The sequence below is a fragment of the Podarcis raffonei genome, chromosome 7 (assembly GCF_027172205.1).
Source record: "Podarcis raffonei isolate rPodRaf1 chromosome 7, rPodRaf1.pri, whole genome shotgun sequence".
In the NCBI taxonomy this organism is placed as follows: Eukaryota; Metazoa; Chordata; class Lepidosauria; order Squamata; family Lacertidae; genus Podarcis; species Podarcis raffonei.
Window position 1 is genome coordinate 89153596 of NC_070608.1, and position 27902 is coordinate 89181497.

At 40.8% G+C, this 27902-nt stretch overlaps 1 protein-coding gene across 3 annotated transcripts; it reads left to right on the forward strand.

The window, feature by feature from the left end:
- Positions 1 to 27902, forward strand: SEC23B (SEC23 homolog B, COPII coat complex component). 3 transcript variants are annotated; one of them, XM_053394907.1, is made up of 20 exons: positions 1 to 79; positions 2968 to 3203; positions 4736 to 4793; positions 5540 to 5626; positions 5791 to 6027; positions 6149 to 6234; positions 7057 to 7201; positions 7640 to 7798; positions 8676 to 8791; positions 9150 to 9273; positions 9680 to 9760; positions 12808 to 12897; positions 13390 to 13496; positions 13666 to 13819; positions 14993 to 15070; positions 15306 to 15467; positions 16733 to 16819; positions 18940 to 19095; positions 25425 to 25490; positions 26678 to 27902. In XM_053394907.1, the coding sequence occupies exons 2-20, from the start codon at positions 2983 to 2985 to the stop codon at positions 26765 to 26767; spliced, it is 2304 nt and encodes a 767-aa protein (XP_053250882.1). In that variant the 5' UTR covers positions 1 to 79; positions 2968 to 2982; the 3' UTR covers positions 26768 to 27902. The 3 variants fall into 3 exon arrangements, with proteins under 3 accessions (XP_053250882.1, XP_053250880.1, XP_053250881.1); XM_053394905.1 differs by lacking the exon at positions 1 to 79 and adding an exon at positions 176 to 292; XM_053394906.1 differs by lacking the exon at positions 1 to 79 and adding an exon at positions 434 to 624.

Consider the following 27902-nt stretch of genomic DNA (forward strand, 5'->3'; position numbering starts at 1 on the left):
TCTCAGCTTTGCTTTGTTTCTGGAGAAAGACATCCCTCTGCCTGTTCGCATGTACACCCAAGTCCAGTGTCTTTTATAGGTAGGCTTTTTGTTTTTTTAAAAAACTTTCGCGACTTAAAACACAGCTCTCCAAGTGGGCGCCGACCAGAGCTCTTACGACGTCACTGGTGTGCGCCGCCTCCGCCTCCGCCATCTTAGTTGCGGGCAGCCTGCCGCTGAGGTGTCCTTTCAGCGGTTCCGCCAAACGGGCTGAAAGCGGCGGAAGGGAGAGAAGCGAGGCTGGCGCTGTCAGGTGGGGCCGCCGGGGTGAGGGCCTGGCCCTTCGGGGGCTGCGGGGGGGGGGGGGGCGCGGCGGGCGCTCCTAATTGCGGGGTCCCGGGCTCTCGGGGCGGGGAGGGACCGGGCAGCGCCGGGCATATGGGGCCTACGTGAGCCTTCAGGCGGGCAGCCACACGACGGGATGCCCCTCCGTGGCCCCTTCTCCCCGCGCCTAGAAAACTAGCAGGCCATTGCCGCTTTCTCCTTTACATGCTAGCTTTCTACGTGCAGAGGGCATTGCGTGTGGAAGAAAGATGATTTACTCCTGTAAAACACATACTGTACCTGCTCTCTCAACTAGCAAAGGTAAAAGAACTAGTATGTTGAATATTTCAGCTTTCAAATTCTAAAAATGAGGGGTGCCAGAAAGTTGTAGCGTGACTTGGGAATTCAAAAGCTATTTTGGTTAAATTAATATAATTTGGTTTTGCTTGGTAAGCGAAATGTGTATAAGCAGTAGTATTTTCTGGGGGGAAAGAGGCCAGAACTCACTGTGAATGCCTCCCGTGTTTTCTTAGAATGGCAATGGCAGCCACCTGAGAGGTGCTGGAACTGATTTTTGGTGAGTTCCAACTGAAAAAAAACCCCTGTGTGTAAGATTGCATAAAAATCCTTGAAAATGACACTGAAGTACTTTCAGTTATATATTCCACATTCTCTGACATTTTCAGAAAGTAATATTAAATTTCTGTGGTTTTCCCTGAGCACTTTGTGTTTTTTTAATCAAACATAGACTTACCAAGTTAAATGTTGTCCAGTCACAAAAATGACAGCAAATTCAAATTCATCACACCCAAAAGTTCTATCCTAGGCCCGTTGTTCTTCAAAGGTCTTTATAAATGATTTAGATGAAGTAATTGAGGGGATGCTCATCAAATTTGCAGATGACACCAAACTGGGAGGGATAGCTAATACTGCAGAAGACAGAATCAGAATTCAACATGACCCCATCAGATTGGAGAACTGGGCACAAGCTAACAAAATGAATTTCAATAGGGACAAATGTAAGGTTCTGCACTTAGGCAGATGCATAAATATAGGCTAGGGGGACATCTGGTTTACTAGCAGTACATGTGAAAAGGATCTAGGGGTCTTGGTGGACCACAAGCTTAACATGAGTCAACAGTGTGATGCAGCAGCAAAAACACTATTCTAGGCTGCATCAAGAGAAGTCTAGTGTCCAGATCAAGGGAAGTAACAGAACCCCTCTATTCTGCCTTGGTCAGACCACACCTGGAGTCCTGTGTCCAATTCTGGGCACCACAATTTAAGCAGGATGTTGAGAAGCTGGAAGGTGTGCAGAGGGAGGGCAACCAAGATGATCCAGGGTCTGGAAACCAAGCCTTACGAGGAGCACTTGAAGGAGTTGGGTATGTTTAGTCTGGAAAAGAGGAGACTGAGAGGAGATATGATAGCCATCTTCAGATATCTTAAGGGCTGAAACATGGTGGAAGGAGCAAGCTTGTTTTCTTCCTGCTCTAGCTCTGGAGGGTAGGACATGAACCAACAGCTTCAAGTTGCAAGAAAGGAGATTCCGACTAAGCATTCGGGAATAACTTTCAGACATTAAGAGCTGGTCAGCAGTGGAACAGACTCCCGCAAGAGGTGGTGGACTCTCCTGCCTTGGAGGTTTTTAAGCAGAGGTTGGATGGCCATCTGTCATGGATGCTTTAGCTGAGATTCCTGCATTGGCAGGGGGTGGGACTAGATGACCCTTGGGGTCCCTTCCAACTCTAAGATTCTATAGTTCTATGAAAAACATAAAGACCCCTCAGTGAAGAAATTTGCCAAAATTAAGTTTCACCCCCCCACTAAAATGGCATGCCCTACTATTACAACCCAGATAAAGACAGGACTCTTTCTCTTTCTTTCTTTCTTTCTTTCTTTGGGGGGGGGGAGCAATACATTTTTATTTTCAATAACATGATCAGGAAAACAGAAATGAAGCCCCACCTGAGGTGTTAATAATGACCATGGTACAGCTTGAATTAGCACATCTTTGTTGCCAAGCACAGACATGCCAGAGATTCGCATGTCCTCCCTGTGAATGTTCCTGTTCCATTAGGTGGAGTAAGGGGCCTTTCTGCCTGCATTTTTATGTGATATAAGTGAAAACAAGTGTTTCATCTAATGGGGTCCTCCTTTGAGAGTCCTTTCATCACTCTTCCTGTAGTTGACCCTCCTTTGGCGAGAGCTATGCCTCAGGGAGGATGTGGCTACTCAGGCAGGGAGGCAAAATGGACCTTCTTTGTTTAGATGCTGTGTATCTTAAATACTGTGGACAGGCAGCTGTGGGGAGCACTGTTTGCCCTGGTTCTCCGCTTGTAAGCTTTATTGAAGGATCAACCTGCAATGGGTGTTGGACCAGAGGGATGTGTGGTATGAATGGGAAAGGAAGATTCTCTGGTGATAAACTTGAGTCTTGCTGTGCGTTAATAAGGCATAGACAAAGATGTGTGGTACCTTGTTCAGAGAGGTTTGGACACTAGCTGATACCAAGTATTACTCAAAAGTAAGCCTTGCTGATTTCAATGGGATCTATTTCCAGGTGAGTCTGATTAAGATTGCAATCTTAAGCACCTGTCAAATTGCTACTATGGATCTATGGCTCCAAATAGTTGTGAACAAATTTGTTGTCTGTCTTTGCAGAAACATTGCTATTCTATGGCGACTTACCTGGAGTTTATTCAGCAAAATGAAGAGCGTGATGGGGTGCGTTTCAGCTGGAACATATGGCCCTCCAGCCGACTGGAGGCCACAAGAATGGTTGTCCCACTGGCCTGTCTACTGACTCCTTTGAAAGAAAGATTAGACCTGCCGCCTGTCCAGTATGAGCCAGTATTATGCAGCAGACCAACTTGCAAAACTGTACTTAATCCACTTTGGTATGACTTTTCTTTAACGTCTATTGTTTCAGTGGAGCCATATTTTGTTAGTGACCTTATTCTTCAAAGCTCAAGACTGCACATTTTTCTTAAAGTAAAGAAAGCCCTAAATTGGAGTTTTGTAATTTAAACATACAGTATAGCAGATTCTTCCATGTCAGATCGGCAAGCCTGTGTGATACATTAAGATTGTATAATGATCCATTAAGAGAAGGGAGAATATTATTTTGGGTCAGAGGCACTGTATTGCTCCCAGTATTGAGGGGGCCCAGCGTTGCACACCTGTGAAGTCACAGGTGTGGCGCACATTGCGTGCATGTGACATCACACACACAATGCGTGTGCATCATCGGGAGGATATTGAGCATGGAGCCCAGAGCCTTGTGGCTTCAGTGGCTGGTGGCTCCTCCTGAGTGGTGGACACGGATTCTGTTCCACGCTCAGCCTCTTCCGCTCCTCAACATTTGGGGGCTTACCCCCCTGCCAACAAATATTGAGGGGGCCGAAGACAACTCTGTGCCTAGGAGTTGGTGCCTCTGTTTCCGATGCAAACCTTAATCATTCAAGCAAGTAAGCCCTGCAGTATGAATGAGAAGTGTCAAAACTTAGAAACCAGACACTCTATCCTAGGCAACACAATTGAACCAGGTAGATATTTGGGCCATTGTGTTGTAGTTAGAGCTCCGGATTGAACAGTAAACTTGGAACCTCAGTATTTTTTATATAAATTTAATAAGCCTAATACAGATACACAGTTAGCTGTGGTTTCATAATTGGATTATAGGACTGAGTGTGTTTTTTCTCTGTCCTTTTCTTCTTGTTTGTAAATTGCCTCCCCACGAAAAGTCTGGCTTTTGCGTTCTGTGTGAAGTAAACCTGGGTATTCTCTTTAAATGTAATTGGAGAATCCTGATCACAAGTAACACTGAACCTAGCTAGAGAGGATTGGGAAAGAATCCAGGCATGGTAGGGAAGAGAAGCAGAAGCACAATCCTGTCACACACACAAAACCTAAACACTGACTGGTTGTATGTATGGCATTGGAGTCACAAGGATACTATTTATTTTCTAAGACAAAGCAAATGTAAGGAAACAGGTCTGGCAGTACTTACTCTTGTCCAAAGGCTAACAGGTTAAATGAAAGGGCAAACAGCAAGCCTGAAAAAGTGTCCCACTCCAGGGAGGGGCACACAGATGCCTTGACCTTTGCCAGTCTCCTTGTTAGAGCTCTCCTTGCGGAGGAACCACTTGCTGAAACATTTGCCTAATTGGCACTAATTGAAAGTACTCTTATTGGCTACTAGCAACTGAAATGAAGAGATTAAAGTTGGCTTTTATGAGGTAATGCCAGTAGTAGGAATTTTCTCTTAATATCATTAGTTTTGTTATGTCATATGTTTACCTTGAGGCTATGTATCAAAGACCTAATACCAATTATTTGAGAGAGAAATGGAGCACCCTGACATATATTCCCTTAAAGCGCAAGTTTGATATATCACAAGGATTTTAACAACTTTATTTCTTTTTTACAGTCAAGTTGATTACCGAGCCAAGCTTTGGGCTTGTAACTTCTGCTTTCAGCGAAACCAGGTGGGTTACATCTTCACTAACTTAACTCTCCCATTTGCCCAGATCAGTACACCTTTTTAATGTGTACTGCGAATGTACAACTTTGACCAGTGACGTTGACAAAAATGCTGCATAAAAACTTTTAGTTTCTGTTATTGAGCTGTCATCAGTATTTGCCATGCATTTGGTTGTCTTTATGAACCAGGTGCATCATTATATGTTGCCTTTATTAGTCAAATGGCAGTGGCTCAATTCAGACATAGCACCAAATTCTGGATCATAGTTTAGAACCTTAACTGAAGCTTGAGCTTCTAAACCTACAATAGGAAAACTGTGTTTTAGAGGTGCTTGACTGCTTTCATTTTCCAGCTGCTCAGCACACTGGGTTCAAGAAGCGTTGATCTCCAATAGTCAATTCATACATCATGCCAGACCAGGAGTTTGCACAAACCATAATTTCCCAATCATGTCAGTCAGATGTCCTGTTAAATCAGACATACGTTTAGTGTTAATAATGACTTGGTGTGATGTCTGAATTGAGTTTGTAAGTTACCTTGGCCAACCACTTGAGCTAGTTTGCAAATCCTGTAGCCTGATTTCCAGTTTAATCAGAAATTCATCCCAAATTGGCAGCTGTCATTTTTCAGTAGAATGTGTAATTAAATTCTCATTTTTTATTGAAATATAATGGCTTGTATATATGTTGCATTACAAGTGAGCTTTGACATATTTTGATGTATGTCCTGATCTTTGGTGTGTTTCTCCAGTTTCCTCCAGCCTATGCAGGGATATCTGAAGTGAATCAACCAGCAGAGCTTATGCCACAGTTTTCCACAATTGAATATATAGTTCAGGTAATCCTTTGTATGCCGTGTTTGAAACGCCACTGTGTTTACTTTAGTATCTCTGTGGCAGTAATCTTAAAGTGTTTAGACTATGGTTTTCTGTAAGGAAAAAAGGAAGTATTCTATTGTATATACTTCTATGTGGTAAATGAATGTTTTTCCTCCCACACAAGCGTGGTCCTCAGACACCCCTGATCTTTCTTTATGTGGTGGACACATGTTTGGAAGAGGAGGACTTGCAAGCTTTGAAGGAATCACTACAGATGTCTCTGAGTTTGCTGCCTCCTGATGCTCTTGTGGGGTTGATAACTTTCGGCAGAATGGTACAGGTTCATGAACTGAGCTGTGAAGGCATTTCCAAAAGTTATGTTTTCAGAGGCACTAAGGATCTAACTTCAAAACAAATACAGGTATGCTTTGCTTTAACTTTTATATAAAAACCCCTAACCCAACCTGGTCTGCCCCTCAAAAATTATTTTAAAGTGCAGTCTTCTGGGTTCCTCCAATTCTGATATGTGTTTTGATTGTCAGGATATGTTGGGTCTTACAAGGCCTGCAGCACCTGTTCAACAAGGAAGACCGCATCAGCCTCAGGAACAACCTCTTATTTCAAGCAGGTATATAGTTTTGCAAAGCAAACTGTATTTAAAAGGATGTAGTTGATTGGCTTGCATGAAACTTCTAAAGATCCTTGTCTCTGTAGATGCCTTTGCATGGATCAAATTTGTCTATTTTTGGCTATTTTGAAGCAGCTGCTTTTCTTATATATTTAGGAGAGAAGCGGCATTTACAGAATCTTAGAATTGTAGAGTTGGGAGGTACTATGAGGGTCATCTAGTCCCCTGCAATGCCCAATGTGGGGCTCAAACCCCCAACCCTGAGATTGAGAGTCTTATTCTCTGCTGACTGAGCTATGATGGGCAAAGCTATGGGTAAAATAGCTTTTAGCAATTTTATCCAATTTGCATCTTCAGTTTGAAAAGATGGGAAATCACCATATGAAATGTTATATTAAAGTAGGATCAATAATTTAACACTTTGAGGGCATATGAATGCATTTGAAAATGATACCTGATTCATATATTGTGGTGCAGTTGGGTGTGTCTCTCTCTCCCCCCCCCCCCAAATCATGTGGAATTTTATATTCTGTTATATGCTGTTGTGTTCTCATGCTGATCCCCTTGGGGTCCTCCAGCAAACAGAGATATTGTTGCATGAGCTTTCATAGGCTAGAGCAGGTGTGGGTGTAAAAGTGATCTTGTATGTTCTGTCTGGGTTGATATGCACAGTTTGTATCCTGTAGTGCCCAGCTTGCTTCTGCTTGTATTTACTGATATTTGAGTAGTAAGATAGGAATGCAAGTAGCCTGAGAACTTCACACATCATGTTTGTTCTCTGTAAAATAAAACACAGTGTACTTTTATTCTGAACTTCTGTAGATTTTTGCAGCCTGTTCACAAAATTGACATGAACCTGACAGATCTCCTAGGGCAACTGCAAAGGGACCCATGGCCAGTAACTCAGGGAAAGCGACCCCTGCGATCCACTGGAGTAGCTTTGTCGATTGCTGTTGGATTACTGGAGGTATCTTTGTTATGCTGGTGGAGGAAGGAAGTGAAAATTATTTACTGCATTCAGTATCTGAAACTTACATTGTTGAACGTGCCTAAATTTTTAAAAAATGCCGTATGGTGTTCCTTGGAAATGAGATATTTTAGAATTGCTTATAGTGATATATGAAAAGTAATAACTTGCGATTGCTATCTGACAATGATGTGTTGAAAGTGCATCCTTTCTGTATGCGATACCTTCTCCACCATTTTAATATAAGGCTGGAAAAGTGATAAAAGAGCATGAGCAGTCCTTATTCTTCCTAATGAAAATGTCAGGCTCAATGGATTTCTTTTTTTCTTAATAAAATAACTAAAATCCCCAGTGTGGTTGATGCATACTGTACTGCCTTTGTGGACTACATTGCCTGCTGATATTTCATGTGTGTTTTCTTCTCTTCCCATCTCCAAGGGAACATTTCCAAATACTGGGGCCAGAATAATGTTGTTTACAGGAGGTCCACCAACTCAAGGGCCAGGCATGGTGGTGGGAGATGAGCTGAAAACTCCCATCCGTTCCTGGCATGATATAGAGAAAGACAATGCCCGGTTTATGAAAAAAGCCATGAAGGTAAGAGTTGGTCTCTGCTTTAAACTCTCTCTGTGTTAGGGTTCTGCTGGATTCTGGCTTTCCAGCAAAATATGTAGTTTCAGGAGCTTTTCTGAATGGAATGGAATGAACATTCTGAACAGAATGGAAATGTTCACCTTGGGTTCTAACAGTTTAAGTCAGATGCATGCTTCTTCTTGAATAATCTTCTAAATCGTTTTTTAATGCAAGCTGAAGTGGCTAAAATCTCTAATAAAGGTCCTGGATGAAAAAAATTCATATGTCTGTTGTGCCAGCTGCTCCTTTTTAGACCATGATATTTGCTGCTTTCTCTTCCCCCTAGTTGTTTTTGCTAAGACTGTAGTTTTCAGTCCTGCCTCAATGGTTGTTTTACAGATTTTAGTACTTGGGGGTAATCAGTTGTGCCCAAACAAAAGTAATTAGGGGTAACTGACCTCCAGGTTTGCTATGCCACACGCAGCTCACTTGTTAGAGTGTGGTGTTGCAGGTTTGATCTCCATAAGGGACAGCTGCATATTCCTGCATTGCAGGGGTTGGACTAGATTCCTGCATTGCAGGGGTACCTTCCAACTCCATGAATCTATGTACTAACATATGCATGCTCATATTCATGTAGAGCTTTGGATCTCAGTAGTTGTTACATTTCAGTTTGACACCCATGGTTTAATGGGTTTGGCACTCTGAATCCCATAGTTTCCCATGCTATTGTTTACCTGTTGAATTTGGACAACTTTTTGTTGGACTATATACTCCATCAAATTCCCGATGGGGGTTGTGGTCCAACACAGCTGGAGGACACCATGTTGCTCTAGGATTATAATATTTAATCATATTGGTAATAAAATATATCTTCAAAATGTTTGTTATGTTTTCTTAGCACTATGAGACATTGGCTAATCGCGCAGCTACCAATGGACACTGCATTGATATTTATGCCTGTGCTCTTGATCAGACTGGACTTCTGGAGATGAAATGTTGTGCAAATCTTACTGGGTATGTTCTCAGTCCTCAACGGGAGGGTGTGCCTTTCTCTGTTTTCACATCATAGAGAAGGGATAAATTTCTGGATTGATCCACAGTCTCTTTAGATGACTAGGAGGGACAGGTTTTCAGTCTAGGGTTTTTTGAGTGGGAGAACGGAAATAATTGCAGTTATTTACTTCAGTCATTATCATGTATATAAATCCAATTTCTGGGTTCCTCTTCTTTTGCATACTATAGTATTACAGTCAATTGTAACCAAGGCCACAAACCTATATACTTAAGTTTGAATTCAGTAGGAGAGTGAGAAGGATGGTTGGTTTATGTTTTGTAACCAGCAGTATTTCACTGTAACACATTCTTTTCTCAGGGGTCATATGGCGATGGGTGACTCCTTCAACACCTCTCTTTTCAAGCAGACTTTCCAGAGAGTGTTTAACAAAGATCCCAGTGGAGCATTCCAAATGGCTTTTGGGGCCTCTTTAGAAGTGAAGGTGAGTGTGGCAGACACCAGCTGTATTGTGAAGTTGCAGGGCAGTTGGTTAGGTATTACTGCTACACTCTCCTAACTTTGGAGGAATTGATAATATAGTTGCCAACTTCACTCAAGATCCCTTATTCACAGTGGGGTGGTGTACAACATTTTCACATAATAGTGGGTAACGGCCCTACTTAACAGAGAGGTTCTCCATATCTTGACATTGTCTTGTTTTATTCAATTTTTTCCTCAAAATTCCACTTTCTCATTCTGTACTTTGCAGAATTCACAATTTGAAAACAAGGAGTGTTGTGGGGAGGATTTATCAGGCTGTGGTCAGGGTGGCTGCTAAGGGGACTTCAAGGGACCCAGTGGACAATTGTTATTACTTTAGGATTACTTCAACCTTCTTTTCACTTTAGACCTCTAGGGAGCTGAAGATTGGTGGAGCAATTGGACCATGTGTATCCCTAAACGCAAAAGGGCCATGCGTTTCTGAAAATGTAAGTGTGTGTATGGTTACTGTTTGTTTAAGTTATTTAGATGATATGTCAATGACACAAATGCTATCATACATAAAATACAGTGGTACCTCGGGTTAAGTACTTAATTCATTCCGGAGGTCCGTTCTTAACCTGAAACTGTTCTTAACCTGGAGCACCACTTTAGCTAATGGGGGCCTCCTGCCGCCGTGCCGCTGGAGCACAATTTCTGTTCTCATCCTGAAGCAAAGTTATTAACCTGAAGCACTATTTCTGGGTTAGTGGAGTCTGTAACCTGAAGCATATGTAACCTGAGGTACCACTGTATTGCTTAAATAGTCTTGTGGAGTTTAGCAGTTCAGTTTCTAGTGAGTGGTTATCTTATAGGTACAACAGAAAATGATGTAATGAGTTGGGGAGGTGTCCGGCTTTTTGTTGCTGTGAGTAGCAGAGTTGAAATCAGGTCTGCCATGTGGTTTGATCTCGTTGCATATATGAAGAAGGCTTTCATTGAAAGGATATAGGATGTTCAGCTGCTAAGCAGGTTCTTGGCAGCCAATTCTGGGGGTGGGAGAACCTCCCCCCCAAACAGCAGCCTGCCACATTACACCTTGGATTTTTGCTTCAGGGAGAATAATAATAATAATAATAATAATAATAATAATAATAATAATAATAATTTAATTATACCCTGCCCTCCCCAGCCAAGACCAAGCTCAGGGTGGCTAACAACCAATAATAAAAACAAGTTGATTGAAATGCAACTTTAAAAACAAGATTAAAATACAATATTAAAACATTAAAATGCAGCCTCATCACAGGAGGAAGAAAGAGGAGGAAGAAAGGAAAAAAGAAAGAGGGGGAGGGAATCAAATTGATTCCAAGCCAAAGGCCAGGCGGAACAACTCTGTCTTACAGGCGCTGTGGAAAAAAATCAGATCCTGCAGGGCCCTGGTCTCATGAGACAGAGCATTCCACCAGGCCGGAGCCAGTGTTGAAAAGGCCCTGGCTCTGGTTGAGGCTAATCTGACTTCCTTAGGGCCTGGGACCTCTAGGGTGTTGCTTTTTATCGACCTTAAGGTCCTCCATGGCGCATACCGGGAGAGGCGGTCCCGTAGGTACGAGGCTCCTAGGTGCATGTGGGTGATACCTACTTTTGCTTTTTTTCCAGGAACGCGCTGTGTGTGTTTGTGTGTTAGTGTTCCTCTTTTCCAGAAGGGAAAAGTATGTTTATGTTGCCTCAGATTTGAGAGCTGAGGAGTTCCCTTATAAAATTAGGTGTGTTGACTGGTTTTTTGCATAAGTTCATTGAAAAGAGTTGGCTGATTTCTTTATCAGGGGTTTTTTTTTTTTTTTTGCACTTTCCTTCATGTGGTGTTTTAATACTACATTGTGTGTTTGTTGCCAATACTCTACATTTGTTACCCAGTATAATTTATCTCATTCTTTAGGACAGGGATGGAGAGCCTCCGGCCTGCAGGTCTTCCCATTTGACCGACAGGTTCATTTCAGCCAAGCCATACCCACCAGTCCTACATCTGACATCATATATGAAGTCAGGTGTGGAGCAGGTAGATGGCCTGTCTTAGCCAATGAGGACATTCAGGCACTTACAATCAGTTGATTATTGGATCTTGAGAAGCTCTTTTCAAAGTACTGGGCAAGCTAGTGCTTTGAAACGGGCTTCTGAAGGCCCCTCTAGGCAAAACAGGTCACCTGACATCACGTCCACCTACCTGTTTGATGGGAGCCGCTGACTGATCTTACCCAGTTTCGCACTGCTGCTTTCGGAGGTCAGGCAGGAAATGGAGACTGTTGAATGCAGTGCCACAATTTGTCAGCTTTCAAGGTTTTTAGCTGGGGCAATTGGAATAAGATCAACTATTTGACTATTGATTCAAAACCCTAAAATGTATTTTATATAATTGACTTTTTATTTCTATTCTTTGTATATCGTACTGTTGTTATATTACTATGGCCAATGGCTGACGCAAATAATGATCCATTCATTCATTCATTCATTCATTCATTCATTCATTCATTCTAAGAGACAGCCTTCTCCTTGCCTCCGGCTTGTGCAAGGAGGAGATGGGGCTGGGACTCCCTTAGACTTCTCTGTTGAGAGGTGTGGGTGTGCACCCCTCAATAGAGAAGTTTAAAGGTGCCCCCAACTCACCTCCGTCGCAAGCCAGAGATAGGGTGGGGGTTCTGTTAGACACACACACCTGTGCCACCTTGCCAAGGCAGCAGGGGTTTAGCGTGCTTGCCTCATCTGCCACCACCTTGGCACAGGAGTCAGGCAGACTACCACTTTCTCCCTGGAGAAAGAGGTAGCCCGCCTGTGCAAGGTGGAGGCAGCTTCTCAGAGGGAGCCTGGCAGGCTCCGTGCGCCCAGGAGGAAAGACAGAGCCCGCCCTCCCAGTGAAGTCAGCTAGGCGGTGCAGAGTCTCCTTAATGCTCCTGCCGGGCCCAGCTCCACAAGGCACGGATAAGGTGGCTTGCCCACTGGCTGAGATGCACACAGATGCACCACATCCCTCTGGCTCATGTGTCAACAGGAGGGCTGTGGGGCTTGCTCAGCAACACACAGTCAGCCAGGCAGAGGGAGCCTCTCACATCTGCCTGGCTGGCTGCTTGTTTGCCTCCACGTGAGCAAGTGGGATGGGCAGCAGGTCTCTTTCCTCCTGAATGATCCACTGGGAGGAAGGAGATTGGCCACCCCTCCTGCTTGCGAGGAGGGAAACACACAAGCCAGAGAATCATTGGGGCTCCCTCAGCTGGAGGGCTTTGGGGGGAGCCTTCTGTAAGTGGGGAGAAGAAGATTTAGCAGCCTGTCTTATGCTGAAATGGGAAGTTGGTACTATGTGTGAATGATTGGGGGGGATGTTTGTAAGCAGTCCAAGCAAACACATGTCTACTCATAAGCAAGCCCTACTGAATTCATTGGGGTTAAACTGGCATATGAATCTGCAAGAACAAAGATGAGCTATGGTTCATATTTGTAGCTATAATGTAAACAGATGTTTCGGGTTTCAGAGTAGATCTGAATATTTTGGATTCTCTTTTAGGAACTTGGGATTGGTGGCACATGCCAGTGGAAAATTTGTAGCCTTGACCCCACCACAACTCTTGCCATTTATTTTGAAGTCGTAAACCAGGTTAGCCCGCCTATTTCTTTATTTGCCTTTAACGTTGTATGTACATTATGAAACATTTTTTACTGTGCTACTCAAGTCAAGCAAATTATCCACCCAGAGATTATAGTTGCGCTTTTTTGAGCAATGCTTCAAGTTTAAGAAGGTATGATTCCAAGCTGCATCCTTACTTTGCCACCACCCTGTTCTAACTATTTCTCATAATGTACTTCATTAGACTTGATTAAGCTGCAATCCTAAGCACTTATTAGAAGTAAGTTTCATTGAGCTCAGTGAGTCTTACTTCTGAATAAACATTCATAAGATCACACTGGCAGTCTATTTCTCATTAGTTTGGCACTGCACAACAGTGTTGTTGTTTTTTGGTGGCTCCAAGAAACTGTTGATTTTGAGCATGCCATACTGCTTTTATTTTGTTTTCATTTTGTAACTGCATGATGTTTCAACCTGCCCTTAAAATATCCTAAAGGAAACTTCTGTTTGTCTGGTTTTCAGCACAATGCACCAATACCTCAGGGTGGCAGAGGGGCTGTCCAGTTTGTTACACATTATCAGCATTCCAGCACACAGAGGCGCATTCGTGTGACTACAGTTGCCAGAAAGTGAGAACAACTTGGTGATATTTGGCTGTGTATTGATTCATGTTTATATTGTTTAGATTGTGTTGCTGCCTCATACAGGGTGTGCATACTTTTTCAGGAATTTGGGAGGGAGTTTGGTATGTCCTTTAATCTTCAAAAATCTAAGTGTACCAATTGTTGCTGTTTTTAGTTGGGCGGATGCACAGAGTCAGCTGCAGCACATAGAAGCTGCATTTGACCAAGAAGCAGCTGCTGTCCTGATGGCTCGACTCGGTGTCTATAGAGCTGAATCAGAGGAAGGGCCTGATGTCCTACGATGGCTGGATAGGCAGCTAATCAGACTTGTGAGTATAATTATTTGTAAGCCTGTGTAATCTTAGGACTCAATTATTGTTTATGCTGATTGGACTGCATTCTGGTGGAAATGTTTCAGATTGTGGGGTTTTTTTTAAGCCCAGCTGGTATGAAACAAAATTTGAATAATCCATTCCAAATCCATTGGCTAAATCTAAAACATTGGGCTAGTTCAAACAATTCTGAACTCTATTTTAACATTACAAGAACATGCCTACACAACTCAGAGGCTTGCATACTCCCCTCACCTCTTTTCCTCTGGCATGGCCACAAAGAGAGCAAAAGAAATGGTCTTCCCCTTTAAACTATTCAGCATTTCCTATTACATCTGAACTCAGTGATAAATCGGTACGTGTAAAGTAAACTTTGATCAATGAACAAGCCAGGATTTTAAACCATGGTATGGTCTTGGCTTATATGAACTAATAATAATTTAAATTAACCCAAGTTCCCCCAACTTCTGATCTTAACAAGCTTCAAACCATTGTTTAACATCCTGGCTTGTCCAAAACTAGGAACTATAGTTTTTTGATTCAAAGGAAACAAGAAAGTGTGGTTAACTGGAGATTTCTTGACTTAATTGTGGCTCTCACAAAGGGAAGAGCAAAGGGGCACTGAGTACAGGCAAAATACTTGTTCATATCTTGCCTTGCTAGCTGAGATGGTAGTTCAAAGCCAGGCCACTAAGTAAAGTTCTCAGATGTCTAAATTGAGCTTGCGTGTTTTGTTATTGTAGAATGGGTGACAGTTTCCAGGAGTGAGCAGAAAAGCATGGATGGGGAACCTGTGGCCCTCCAGATGTTATTGGATTCTAGCTATCACCAGCCCCAGCCATCCTGGTCAGTGGTTGGGGGTGATGAGAGGTATAATCCAGCAACATCTGGAGGGCCACAGGTTTCCCACTCCTGATGTTATGCAGCTGATGTGATATAAACACTTGATTATCTAAGGATCAGTTTCTCCATCAGTAATTTTAAACTAAGCTGCTTTATTAAATCCATCTGTGACAAATTTTATTCTATTATGTGATGAAATAAACATCCTTTTTCAAATTTCTTGGTAATATGATGTAATCTATTCCTTTTCTTGTTTTGTTATGTTATGTTATGTTACATTATACTGTTTAAAACATTTAAAGTTTTATTACTATATATCTCCAACAGTGTCAGAAGTTTGGCCAATACAACAAAGATGATCCAAATTCTTTCAGATTGTCTGATTCATTCTCTTTGTATCCCCAGGTAAGAGGATATTTTTTGGAACTTTAAAAAAATTAGAACAATTGATAGGAGATAACAGTGGGGTTCTAAGACTCTTATGATGATTAAACAAATTCTTAAAACAATGATGTGTTTGTGTGACATTCACTGACTTAATTCAGAGAGTTGAATGCAAACAAAGAGGAGGAAATGTTATGGTAGTAGTTTTGATTGGTATTCTACTGAAAATCTCTACCATTTTCTGTGTCCCATGTAGTTCATGTTCCATTTGCGGCGATCTCCATTTCTTCAAGTGTTCAATAACAGCCCAGATGAATCTTCCTATTACCGTCATAACTTTGCCAGACAGGATCTGACTCAGTCTCTCATCATGATCCAGCCTATACTCTATTCTTATTCATTCTATGGACCACCTGAGGTGATTTGCTTTTGTTCAAACCAAAGTTGTAGTAGATATATCTGTATATTTTGGGACACATGTTAAGCTAGGAGTAAAGACCCCAAAATATCAAAATGTTTGTTTTTAGAATCTTACTGTGTGTATATTTTGGTGAAAATGTGCATCCCAAATTGTTAGAAGATCTAAAATATTTGTTCTCTGTTCTTAGTTACTGAAGAATAAAAAACCCTAATGAAATGAAATCTGTGTTATAGTATTTAAAAAGCAGGGTGAGGAATTTGCGCCCCTCAAATAGTGGGGTCTGGGACGCGGGTGGCGCTGTGGGTTAAACCACAGAGCCTAGGACTTGCCAATCAGAAGGTCGGTGGTTCGAATCCCCGCGATGGGGTGAGCTCCCGTTGCTCGGTCCCTGCTCCTGCTAACCTAGCAGTTTGAAAGCACCTCAAAGTGCAAGTAGATCAATAGGTACCGCTCTGGCGGGAAGGTAAACGGCGTTTCCGTGCACTGCTCTGGTTCGCCAGAAGCGGCTTAGTCATGCTGGCCACATGACCCGGAAGCTGTACGCCGGCTCCCTTGGGAAATAAAGCGAGATGAGCGCCGCAACCCCAGAGTCGGTCTCGACTGGACCTAATGGTCAGCGGTCCCTTTATCCTTTACCTTTACTAATAGTGGGGTCCAGAGGTTTTGCTATCTACTAACAGTTGATAAGTGTGCTGAAGTTATATAACTTGATTTGAGTAGAAGATACCAGCATAATATTGAGAAGTACCGTATTTTTCGCTCCATAAGACACACTTTTTCCCTCCTAAAAAGTAAGGGGAAATGTTCGTGCGTCTTATGGAGTGAATGCAGGTGGGAGGCTCTGCTTAGCGCTCCCTTTAAAGAGCCGTGTGGAGCGTGTGTGTGGCTCTTGGGGGCTTTTCCCCAAGGAGGGAGAAGGGCAGTCCCTTCTCCCTCCTCGGGGAAAAGCCTGCAAATGAAAGGGAGCGCTGAGCAGAGCCTGGGATGCATACAGGCTGTGCTCAGCACTCCCTTTAAAAAATATTTTTTTCTTGCATTCCCCCTCTAAAAACTAGGTGCGTATTATGGTCAGGTGCGTCTTATGGAGCGAAAAATACGGTAGCTATTAATATTTGGTAGAAGTAAAAGATGCTATGTTAAAAAATATGTATTTGATTTCCTCTTTTGTTGTTTGAAAGTTGAGGTTTTACAAAAGCTATATTCCACTTCACTTTTGTAATAAGATTAATGTGATTATTTTTTTCCTTTTCTTCTGCTTCTAGCCTGTACTTTTGGATAGCAGCAGCATTCTTGCCGATAGGATCCTCCTGATGGATTCTTTTTTCCAGATCGTTATCTACCTTGGTGAGGTAATGTACTGATAACCTTTTGTTGAAACTGAATGCTTCCTGTGAGGTGCTAAAAAGTTTAACAAGCTCCTGAAAATATATTGTCTATTTTATTATCTTTTGTGTACAGTTGTACCTTGGTTTTTGAACGGCTTAGTTCTCAAACGTTTTGGCTCCTGAATGCTGCAAACCCGGAAGTGACTGTTGTGGTTTGCAAACTATTTTTGGAAGCCGAACGTCCAACGGGGCTTCTGCAGCTTCTGATTGGCTGCAGGATCTTCCTGCAGCCAATCAGAAGCCACACTTTGGTTTCTGAATGTTTTGGAAGTTGAATGGACTTCCAGAATGGATTCCGTTTGATTTCCAAGGTACGACTGTATTGGATAATTATTCTGGGATCCATATTCTTGTTTGTTTTCCCAGATGCTCTTGCCTTGTGCCTTTATAATTTGGTGAGTGGGGTGTGTGTTTAATCAATGTTCTTGGCTTTAGGCATAATGCCAAACCACAGTTAAAGCAGGCCTTTATGAAAAGGAAATATCTTCTATAGCAGTGGTTAGCCAAGTACTGTGGACTTCCTGTTTTTCGTGTGTTTTTTTTTAAAAAAAATAAATTACTTTTTCATTAATAACAGTCCAATGGAGGCCACATTAATACAATACCAAATCATACCAAATCATAATACAATCAAAAGAGCCAATTAATCAGTCCTGAATTCAATGTTTTTGGATGACTTCCTGTGTTCCAGCTATCAGGAGCTGATGTTATTCCTTGGTCCTGCTCCAATTCTCTTAATTTGTCCAAATACCACAATTCCGATCTTAATCCGTTGTTTTAGCAGCCACTGGTGTGATGACTTTTGTTCGTATTTAACAAATCCATATCCATTAAGTTGCATAGGGAATTTATATCTTGTATTTTTGTGTGTGAATTATTTGTTTACATTCTTCTTTTCCTTGTGTTGTAAGCAATCCTCTTCAACATTGCCCCTCCTTCAAGGACTTATTTCTTATTACACCACAGTTTCTCCATTTTGCCTCTCCAAAACAAAAAGCACTCCAGCTTCCAGCCGTGACTCCTGGCTTACTTCCAGCATTTGTCTCCTTTGAACCTTTCCAACCTTCTAACAAGCTGGTGTCTTGCCAAAACCATAATAAATCAGAATTAGAGCCCTCTTTAGTAGGCAATGTCACAAGGCATCACAGTATTTACACAGTCTATTCTTTCAAGTACTCCGTAAAGTTCTTGTTGAATCTCTCCTGCATTCCATATATAGTTATAATCCATTAATAATTTCATTCCATTAGTAATTAATTGATTCTTCTTCAGTGAAGCCTTGTCGAATCATAGCACAGCAAATATAATGTAAATATAATGTAAAAAGAGAAGAAAGGCTCCCCATCACTTAATAGCATTCCAATTATGATGAGAGTCCTCTCCAGATCAAAACCTTGGCACTCAGTGGCTGATTCATTTAGCAAGTTATATTTCTCCTTCATCCAGAACATGTTTCTTAAGTTCAAATTCAGATCCATCTTAAAAGAAACAGAAGTACCTCTGCTCATGGCGACTGCATTGGGGAGTTTCCAATACGTGGAGTGCTATGCACTCTGCATCCCTGCCCCCACATTCCATCGAAGCAAGAGGCAGTTATTGGATGATCCGCGAGTGAAAGCCCTGACCCTGGTGGGGGCTTGCAAGGATAATTACTCCCAGATTATCCTTAATTAACTGCACGGCTGGCATCCACTATCGTGGGATCCACTGTTTGCCATGGCGGCTGCACCGGAAGTGGACCTCCTGTTTTTCAAAAGCCAAGCCATGGACCCCCTACTTTTGAAAATGCTGATATCTTTGTGGTAGTTTTTGTTACGTGAATGGTGCCACCATACTCTCCAACATGTCCCATCGCAAAACTGGGATGTGCCACTTCTGGATCATGCTCCCATGTGAAGCATGTGGGCCTGGGACTGCACAGGGCCCCATTCCAAACATCTTGCTTCTCCTTTATGTCTGAACAAGGTGAGATGAAGATTCTGCACTAACACAAATCATAGATTACGAAGCAAAAACAGGCTTGTCCGTCAGTACCTAATAATAAAAGTTGAAATACTTTAATCCCTCATTCTCTTTCCTTTCAGACTATTGCCCAGTGGCGTAAAGCTGGCTATCAAGACATGCCTGAATATGAAAACTTCAAGCACTTACTGCAAGCTCCACTGGATGATGCTCAAGAAATTCTGCAGACAAGATTCCCAATGCCACGTTATATTAACACAGAGCATGGAAGCAGTCAGGTAAGGCAGAGCATTACAAAGGTGTGTGATGAAACTTAACAAAACATATGTAGAAGTGGATTTTGAACAGGTCCCGATACCTAGTCTTTATTTAGAGTCTGAAAGCATTTTGTTTTATCTTCAGCTATATTAATAAGTGTGTACCACAGCCATGCTATAAAATGTATGTTTCTTTCTTGCACTAAAGGTTACTGTACTGGTCATACTGTACTGTACTTAAGATGTCAACTCCTGGGAGTTACCTGTTTTGATACAGTTTGTACCTCTTGCTCATCTGTTGATTCTCTCAGGCTGTTCTGTTGATTATTTTAAGATTCCTCCAGGAACCTTAGAACACTGATTCTATACAGCTATCCTGTAGTGTAGGCTAGTACAGTGGTATCTCTGGTTGCGAACGGGATCCGTTCTGGAGGCCCGTTCGCAACATGAAAAGAGTGCAACCCGCAGCGGCGCATCTGCGCACGCGTGGGTTGCGATTCGCTGCTTCTGCGCATGCGCGTGATGTCATTTTGCGCTTCTGCGCATGTGTGAGTGGCGAAACCTGGAAGTAACCCTTTCTTTTCTTTTTTTTATAATATTTTTATTGAACAGTTTTTTATATAACAGAAACAAAACATACATAAACAAACATCAAACAATAGTAAAACATAAAACAAGTACCATTTCATAACCCAATTTCTAAACCTTACTTCCACGACCTCCTCTTACTTGCCGTTTCTGTATTCCAGATTCTTACAGTTATTCAGCGAAATCTTGCCTTATTTTGTTATAAATTTATACTAATCACCCTTATTCTCTTTGTCATGACCATTACTAATAGTAACCATTTATTTTAGTCCAACATCATTCTAACTGTCATTAATTTTATAGTGTTTCTTTAAATAGTCCTTGAACTTTTTCCATTCTTCTTCCGCCGCTTCTCTTCCCTGGTCTCGGATTCTGCTCGTCATCTCTGCCAAGCTCATATAGTCCATCACCTTCATCTGCCATTCTTCCAGTGTGGGTAGATCCTGTGTCTTCCAGTACTTTGCAATGAGTATTCTAGCTGCTGTTGTGGCGTACATAAAAAAGGTTGTATCTTTCTTTAGCACCCCCTGGCCGACAATACCCAAGAGAAAGGCCTCTGGTTTCTTGGTGAAAGTATATTTAAATACCTTTTTCAGTTCATTATAGATCATTTCCCAGAATGCCTTAATCTTCGGGCACGTCCACCAGAGGTGAAAAAATGTACCTTCCTTTTCTTTACATTTCCAACATTTATTATCAGGCAAATGGTAGATTTTTGCAAGCTTGACTGGGGTTATGTACCACCTATAAATCATTTTCATTATATTTTCTCTTAAGGCGTTACACGCCGTAAACTTCAACCCGGTGGTCCACAACTTTTCCCAGTCAGCAAACATAATGTTATGACCAATGTCCTGAGCCCATTTAATCATAGTTGATTTAACCGTTTCATCTTGTGTGTTCCATTTCAGCAGCAGATTATACATTTTTGACAAATTCTTAGTACTGGATTCTAACAGTTCAGTCTCTAATTTTGATTTTTCCACCTGGAAGCCTATTTTTCTGTCTAGTTTAAACACTTCATTTATTTGATGATAATGTAACCAATCTCTCACCTTCCCTTTTAATTTTTCAAAACTCTGCAATCTCAGTTTGTCCCCTTCCTTTTCCAAAATTTCCCAATATCTTGGCCATTTCGACTCCATATTTAGCTTTTTAACTGCCTTAGCTTCCATTGGTGATAGCCATCTTGGAGTCTTATTTTCCAGCAAGTCCTTATATCTAACCCAGACATTCAATAGTGCTTTTCTGACAATATGGTTTTTGAAACTTTTATGCGCTTTAACCTTGTCATACCACAAATATGCATGCCACCCAAAAATATTGTTAAATCCCTCCAAATCCAGAATGTCTGTGTTTTCAAGAAGCAGCCATTCTTTTAGCCAGCAGAAAGCTGCTGCTTCATAGTACAATTTAAAGTCTGGCAGGGCAAACCCCCCTCTTTCCTTTGAATCCGTTAATATCTTAAATTTTATTCTGGGCTTCTTGCCCTGCCAGACAAATTTAGATATATCTTTCTGCCACTTCTTGAAACAGTCCATTTTGTCCATTATTTGTAGTGCTTGAAACAAAAACAACATTCTTGGCAATACATTCATTTTTATAACTGCAATTCGACCTAACAAGGAAAGCTTCAGGTTTGACCAAATCTCTAGATCTTTTTTCACTTCTGTCCAAGTTTTTTCATAATTGTCTTTAAATAAATTCACATTCTTAGCTGTCATATTCACACCCAGATATTTCACTTTTTTAACCACAGTCAACCCCGTCTCATTCTGAAACCTTTCTTTTTCTATCTGTGTTAAATTTTTCTCCAATACCTTAGTTTTTAACTTATTCAATTTAAATCCTGCCAATTGACCAAACTCTTGGATTATTTCCAAAACTCTTTTCGTGCTAGCTTCTGGCTCCTGTAATGTAAGTACCAGGTCATCTGCAAATGCTCTCAATTTGTATTGTTTGACTCCGACCTGAATCCCTTTAACCAACTGGTCCCTCCTGATCATATTAAGCAAAACCTCCAGGACCGATATAAAAAGTAGTGGGGAGATAGGGCACCCCTGACGTGTCCCTTTTTCAATCTTGAACTCTTCTGTAACCACATTATTTACAATTAATTTTGCTTTCTGTTCAGAATATATTGCACCTATACCATTTTCAAACCCTTGACCTACCCCCATCCCCCGGAGGTTCTTCAACATAAAACTCCAAGAAATGTTGTCGAAGGCTTTCTCGGCATCCACAAATATCAAAACAGCCTTAGTGTTTATATTCACTTCCAACTTCTCCAAAATGTCAATTATATTCCTTACATTGTCCGACAAATGCCTTTTCGGGAGAAAGCCCGCTTGGTCCCCATGAATCTCCTCCATCAAAACTCTTTTCAGTCTCTTTGCTAGAACATCAGCAAAGATTTTGTAATCCACATTTAGTAAGGAGATGGGTCGGTAGTTCTTAAGTTGGGTCTTTTCAGTCTCTGTCTTTGGTATAAGTGTAATGTAGGCCTCTCTCCACGTGTCGGGTGCCCTTTTCCCCTTCATGATCTCGTTACAGACTTCCTTCAAAGGTTGTATCAACTCTTCCTTTAAAGCCTTGTAGTATTTGGAAGTCAGTCCATCAGGTCCAGGCGATTTGCCCAACGTCATGTTTTGAATGGCATCTTCTATTTCCTGTATTGATATCTCCTGATTCAAAATTGTCTTACTTTCCTGCGAAATCTTTTTCAGCCCATTTTTCTCGAGGAATTGTTGTATATCTGTTTCATTAACCCTTTCAGTAACCCTTTCCAGTACTTCTGGGTTGCCGCGGGACATAACCTGAAAGAACATAACATGAAGCGGATGTAACATGAGGTATGACTGTATCAAAGCTGAAGACCTGCCCAAGGCCACCCAGTCTGCTTCATAGCTTAATAAAGAATTGACAGTGCATTCCCCACTGCTTAAATGGAGCCTCTGCATCTTCATTTAGTACCAGACGTTTACATTCTACTATCTTATAGTTGGGCTTTCCTCCCCACTCCGAGCGTACATAAAATCATAGAGTCTGAAAGGACCATGGGGTCATATAGTCCAACCCTCTGCAATGCAGGAATCTTTCTTATTATTATTATTTTAGTTTTTTATTCATACTTTTCAAATTTATACATTTCATTAGTTTTACAATCAATTTAACATTCCAAAATTTGACTCCCCCCTCTTTCTGTGTTTCCTTAAATGTATTTTTTAATATCTTCTGTGTATCCAAATTCATTTAACTTAGTCTTTTAATTATCTACTATAAATATATACTCTTATAAATCTGCAGGTTATTACAGTAATCCTGCTAATGTTTTTATCTGTCTACAATTTATATGTAAATATTCAATAAACCATTTCCATTCTTTTATAAAAAGTTTGTTATCTTGATTTCTTATTCTTCTGGTAAGTTTTGCCATTTCTGTATATTCCATAAGTTTTTGTATCCATTTTTCCTTTACTGGGACTTCTGCATTTTTGGGCAAGTAACATTCTTGCTGCTGTAGTAGCATACATAAATAAATTTCTATACAAGTTAGGTAGTTCTGTCCCTATAATTCCCAAAAGAAAAGCTTCTGGGTTTTTTTAATAAAAGTTATTTTGAACATATTTTTCAATTCACTTTATATCATTCCCCAGTAAGCTTTAACCTTACTACAATACCACCACATATGATAAAAAGAACCGTCTTTCTCTTTACATTTCCAACATTTGTTTGATTTAAATTTATACATTTTTGCCAGTTTACTTGGTATTAGATATCAACGATATATAATTTTCATATAATTTTCCTCTTAAACCATAACATGCTGCAAATTTTATATCCAAATTCCACAATCGTTCCCATGCTTCCACATCTATGACCAATATCTGTGCCCAGTGTGTCATTGAGGATTTTGCTCATCCTTTGTCTCCCATTCCAGTGTTTTATACATTTTAGACAACACTTTTACATTACACTCCAATCTTTTAAAAATACTTTATTCAGATGATGATATTGTAACCGTGTTGTTAATTTCCCAGATAATTTTTTAATTACTTTAATTTATACTCTCCTCACTCTTGTTTTAATAAATTTCTATAAGTTGTCCACACTTCTACCATATTCTTTTTCTTTACCGCTATAGCTTCCAGAAGTGAGAGCCATAATGGTGTTCTTACCTCTAATAAATTTTATCCCATACTCTATACAAATTTTTCATAATTATATGGTTTGTAAATCCTTTATGAACTTTCACCTTTTAGTACCATAAATAAGGGTGCCACCCAAAAATATTATCATGACCTTCTAAGTCTAAAATATGTGAATTCTCTAATGTCATCCATTCCTTCAACCAACAAAGGCAGGATGCCTCATAATGTAATCTCATGTGCCAGATATGCAATGCAGGAATCTTTGCCCAATGTGGGACTCGAATCCACAACCCTGAGATCAAGAGTCTCATGTCCTACCTGACTGAGCTATCCAGTGTTGAGGTTAAATAAAATAACAGGTATTCTCTCAAGTTCTTATCCCGTGAACTTCTACATTTTTCATTGGGATATAATTTATTTTAAGGTTTCTGTCCAAACATGGGTGTACAGAGCCCTCAAGGTAGCACACAATCAATCAATCAATCAATCAACCAACAGAAATATTTATTGGACGATCCAAAAACACAAGCTTATCAGTAAGTTGTATCCTGCCCACTGCAACAGGGAATCTCAGAGTAAAGAGCTGGGCTGGCTTGGTGTGCTGCTTTGTAATGTGCTCAAGATGCTTGGGAGTTTCTCTTATCTCGAAAGGCAGCCATTAGCTTGCTTTTTCAGTAAGCAGACTGCTGGCTTTTGAGCTAACACCTTGAGCACATTACAGTCATCTACAGTTGAAGGCATGTATCATTTAAACTCTGATTTCATACAGTGGTGCCCCACAAGACAAATGCCTCGCAAGACGAAAAACTCGCTAGACGAAAGGGTTTTCCGTTTTTTGAGTCGTTCCACAAGACAAATTTCCCTATGGGCTTGCTTTGCAAGACGAAACGTCTTGCGAGTTCTTGCGAGTTTGTTTCCTTTTTCTTAAAGCCGCTAAGCCGTTAATAGCCGCTAAGCCGTTAATAGCCGCTAAGCCGCTAATAGCCGTGCTTCGCAAGACGAAAAAACCGCAAGACGAAGAGACTCGCAGAACGGATTAATTTCGTCTTGCGAGGCACCGCTGTACTTGAGAGATGTCATGGCCCAAACAAATGTGTATTACTTCTTTCTAATCATTGACTTGAAATATGCCAGTAACCATTTGAACTATTAAAATCAGCAGACTAGTTTTTTGTAGTGGCAGAATTCTTCCTTCCTTCCAAGTTCCTCTTCTGTGAAAGTTCCCTGTTTTTTATTTATCTTGAGCTAGAAGAGCAGTATACAGTGGTACCTTGAGTTACATATGCTTCAGGTTACATACGCTTCAGGTTACAGACTCCGCTAACCCAGAAATAGTACCTCGGGTTAAGAACTTTGCTTCAGGATGAGAACACAAATCGCGGGGCTGCGGCACGGCAGCAGCGGGAGGCCCCATTAGCTAAAGTGGTGCTTCAGGTTAAGAACAGTTTCAGGTCAAGAACGGACCTCCGGAACGAATTAAGTACGTAACCAGAGGTACCACTGTACATGCAATCACTTGACAAATTCACGTGGACATTTAGGATATAGTGATAAGCTTGAGATTTCATTTTGTATTATGTCTAACCAACTTTCTCATTTTGGCTTTTATAGGCACGCTTTCTCTTGTCTAAAGTGAATCCTTCGCAGACTCATAATAATCTCTATGCATGGGGACAAGTAAGTAATGAAACACCTACTCCTGTGTTTAAAGTGTATATTTTTATTCTGTATATGTATTCACAGTTTAATTTACTACATCAAAATTAGGGAGTAGGGATGTGGGCATTGTTTTTGGTATTCAGGAGGCTTGGTTTTCATCCCCTTTCATCCAGTCTTCCAGTGGCTGTGGGACAGCCAATATGCTGTAAGAAGTGTGACATAAAAATACACAAATTGGAACTAGGATATTCTGCAGTGTTTTGAGGGGGCGGAAATCAAATATAGTGTACATCAGTCATGAGGAACCTGTGGTCCTCTAGATGATAACTGACTCCAGCTTAAATCATCATTGGGTATTGGACATACTATTGGGGCTAATGGGGTTGGAGTCGAGTAGATCTACAGTTAGTTCTGTTGAATTTGTTAGCACTTACTTCCAAGTAAAAATGCTTAGTATCAGTGTGTAAGTATTAAGGGCAGAAGTGGACCCTTTCAGAATTGTAGATGATGATAGTATATAGGGATGCCAATTGGCTTTCTTAGGACTAAAGCTCACCCCGTGGCGGGGATTCAAACCGCCGATTTTCTGATTGGCAAGTCCTAGGCTCTGTGGTTTAACCCACAGTGCCACCCGCGTCCCATCCTTTGGACTATAATGTAACCTAAATAGAAAACTATCTTTAGAAAGATTTTTCCTCCAAAAACATTTTATTTTTAAAAATCCGATTTATTTATTTTTAAAAATCATTTTTAATTTTTTTTAAAAATTCAATTTAAATTTTAAAAATCAGATTTACATTTTTTTAAAAAAAATTATCCATCCTGGTGCATTTATACCATCCATTCTGCTTACCATCTGTGTGTATATACCTGCAACAGAATTACATTGAATACATCTGCAGTGGATTTTAGTTGACAAAAGCTTATGCCGTAATTAATGTAGTCTTTAAGTTGCTGCAAAATTTAGCCTGTGTTGTAGCAAAACAGCAAACATAGCTAACCTTCCAGAAAAGTTTAGTTAAGTCTGTTTAGTATAAGGCCTGTGAGAAATTAGAATAAAAATTGTAGCATAGATTAGTAGAGCTAAATTAGATAGCTTTGTATTTTATGGTTAATTGCACTTAATCTGTCCAGTTACCACCACCCTTGCCCCCACTGGTTACATTAGCTTTGGTTTGGTGTTAAAATGTATCTTCTTCTTCCAGGAATCTGGTGCTCCAATCCTAACAGATGATGTTAGTCTGCAGGTATTCATGGATCATCTGAAGAAACTGGCTGTTTCAAGTGCATCATAATTTTGACCTGCTGAAGAAATCTCAAAAAATCATTGAACTAAGTGAATCATGCTACTGATTTCAACCTGCCAAGAAACTGATAACATTCCCACCCCTCTCTTCAATTGATTTTTCTTACTGATTCTACATAACAAAGATGTGAGGGAGTTTTTTATTTTACAGTTAACTTATTTGTATTCCTTTTGTTTGTGTTCTGCCAATTCTACCTTTTCCTTCATGTCATTATTACAAAATGATGAATTATCTCACCTGTTGTCTCCTATAACTCACCTTTTTTTACTTGTACTTAAAAATAGTAATAACAATAACTGAGGAAGGTATTGATGCTTGGCGCTGTCACTAGCTAACTTCTTAATTGCATAAATGCAGTTAAACTTTGGCATGAGCATGTTAAAAGGAACTGAATAGAAGTTCTAAACAGTTTTACTTAAGAAACACCCAACATTTCCAAATTGGTATTAAGATTTTTTTCTGCTTTTATGAGCTGTTTAGTGTAGCTGTAAATTTCAAATCTGGGCACATACTCTGGATACTGTATAAGGGGCCAATAGCTTCTGGGGGAAGCCCCTGTTCTTACTTTACCTTTGAAAATATATCTTACCCACAAGAGTATTGCCTACAATTAAGTAGGTGCAGTGAATTAGGAGGCTAGAAGGGGAAGGAAGGGCTACCTGGAGCTGCTTTAGACTTGAGAAATCATTAATCCATCTAGTTTGAAACTGTCTACTAGAACTGGCAACAGCCCTCAAGCCTTGTGGTCGTGCCACGAAGGATGTCAGGCATTGACTCATGTGTACAATCCCTGAGCTGTGCCCCCAGAATCAAAGGGAATTCACTTGTGCCATTCTATAGTTGTGGATGTAGTCTTTACCTTTTCTAACCGGTGGAGTGGGCTGAGGTGCTACTGAAGCCCTGGCTTGAGAGGCTGATGCTGTTGGCTGGTGAGGGAGAAAAGAGGAAGAGTTGTTTCATTATGAACATTTAGCTGTTCAGCCTTCTTATTCTCTTGATCTTTCAGTGTGAGTCAACTTACTATTTCTTGAGACAATGTGACAGCTCCTGATATTTTTAACCTTTTTCTATTGTGAACCACAGTAATAATACTAAATCTATTAAATCCCTGATAAATTGCTTA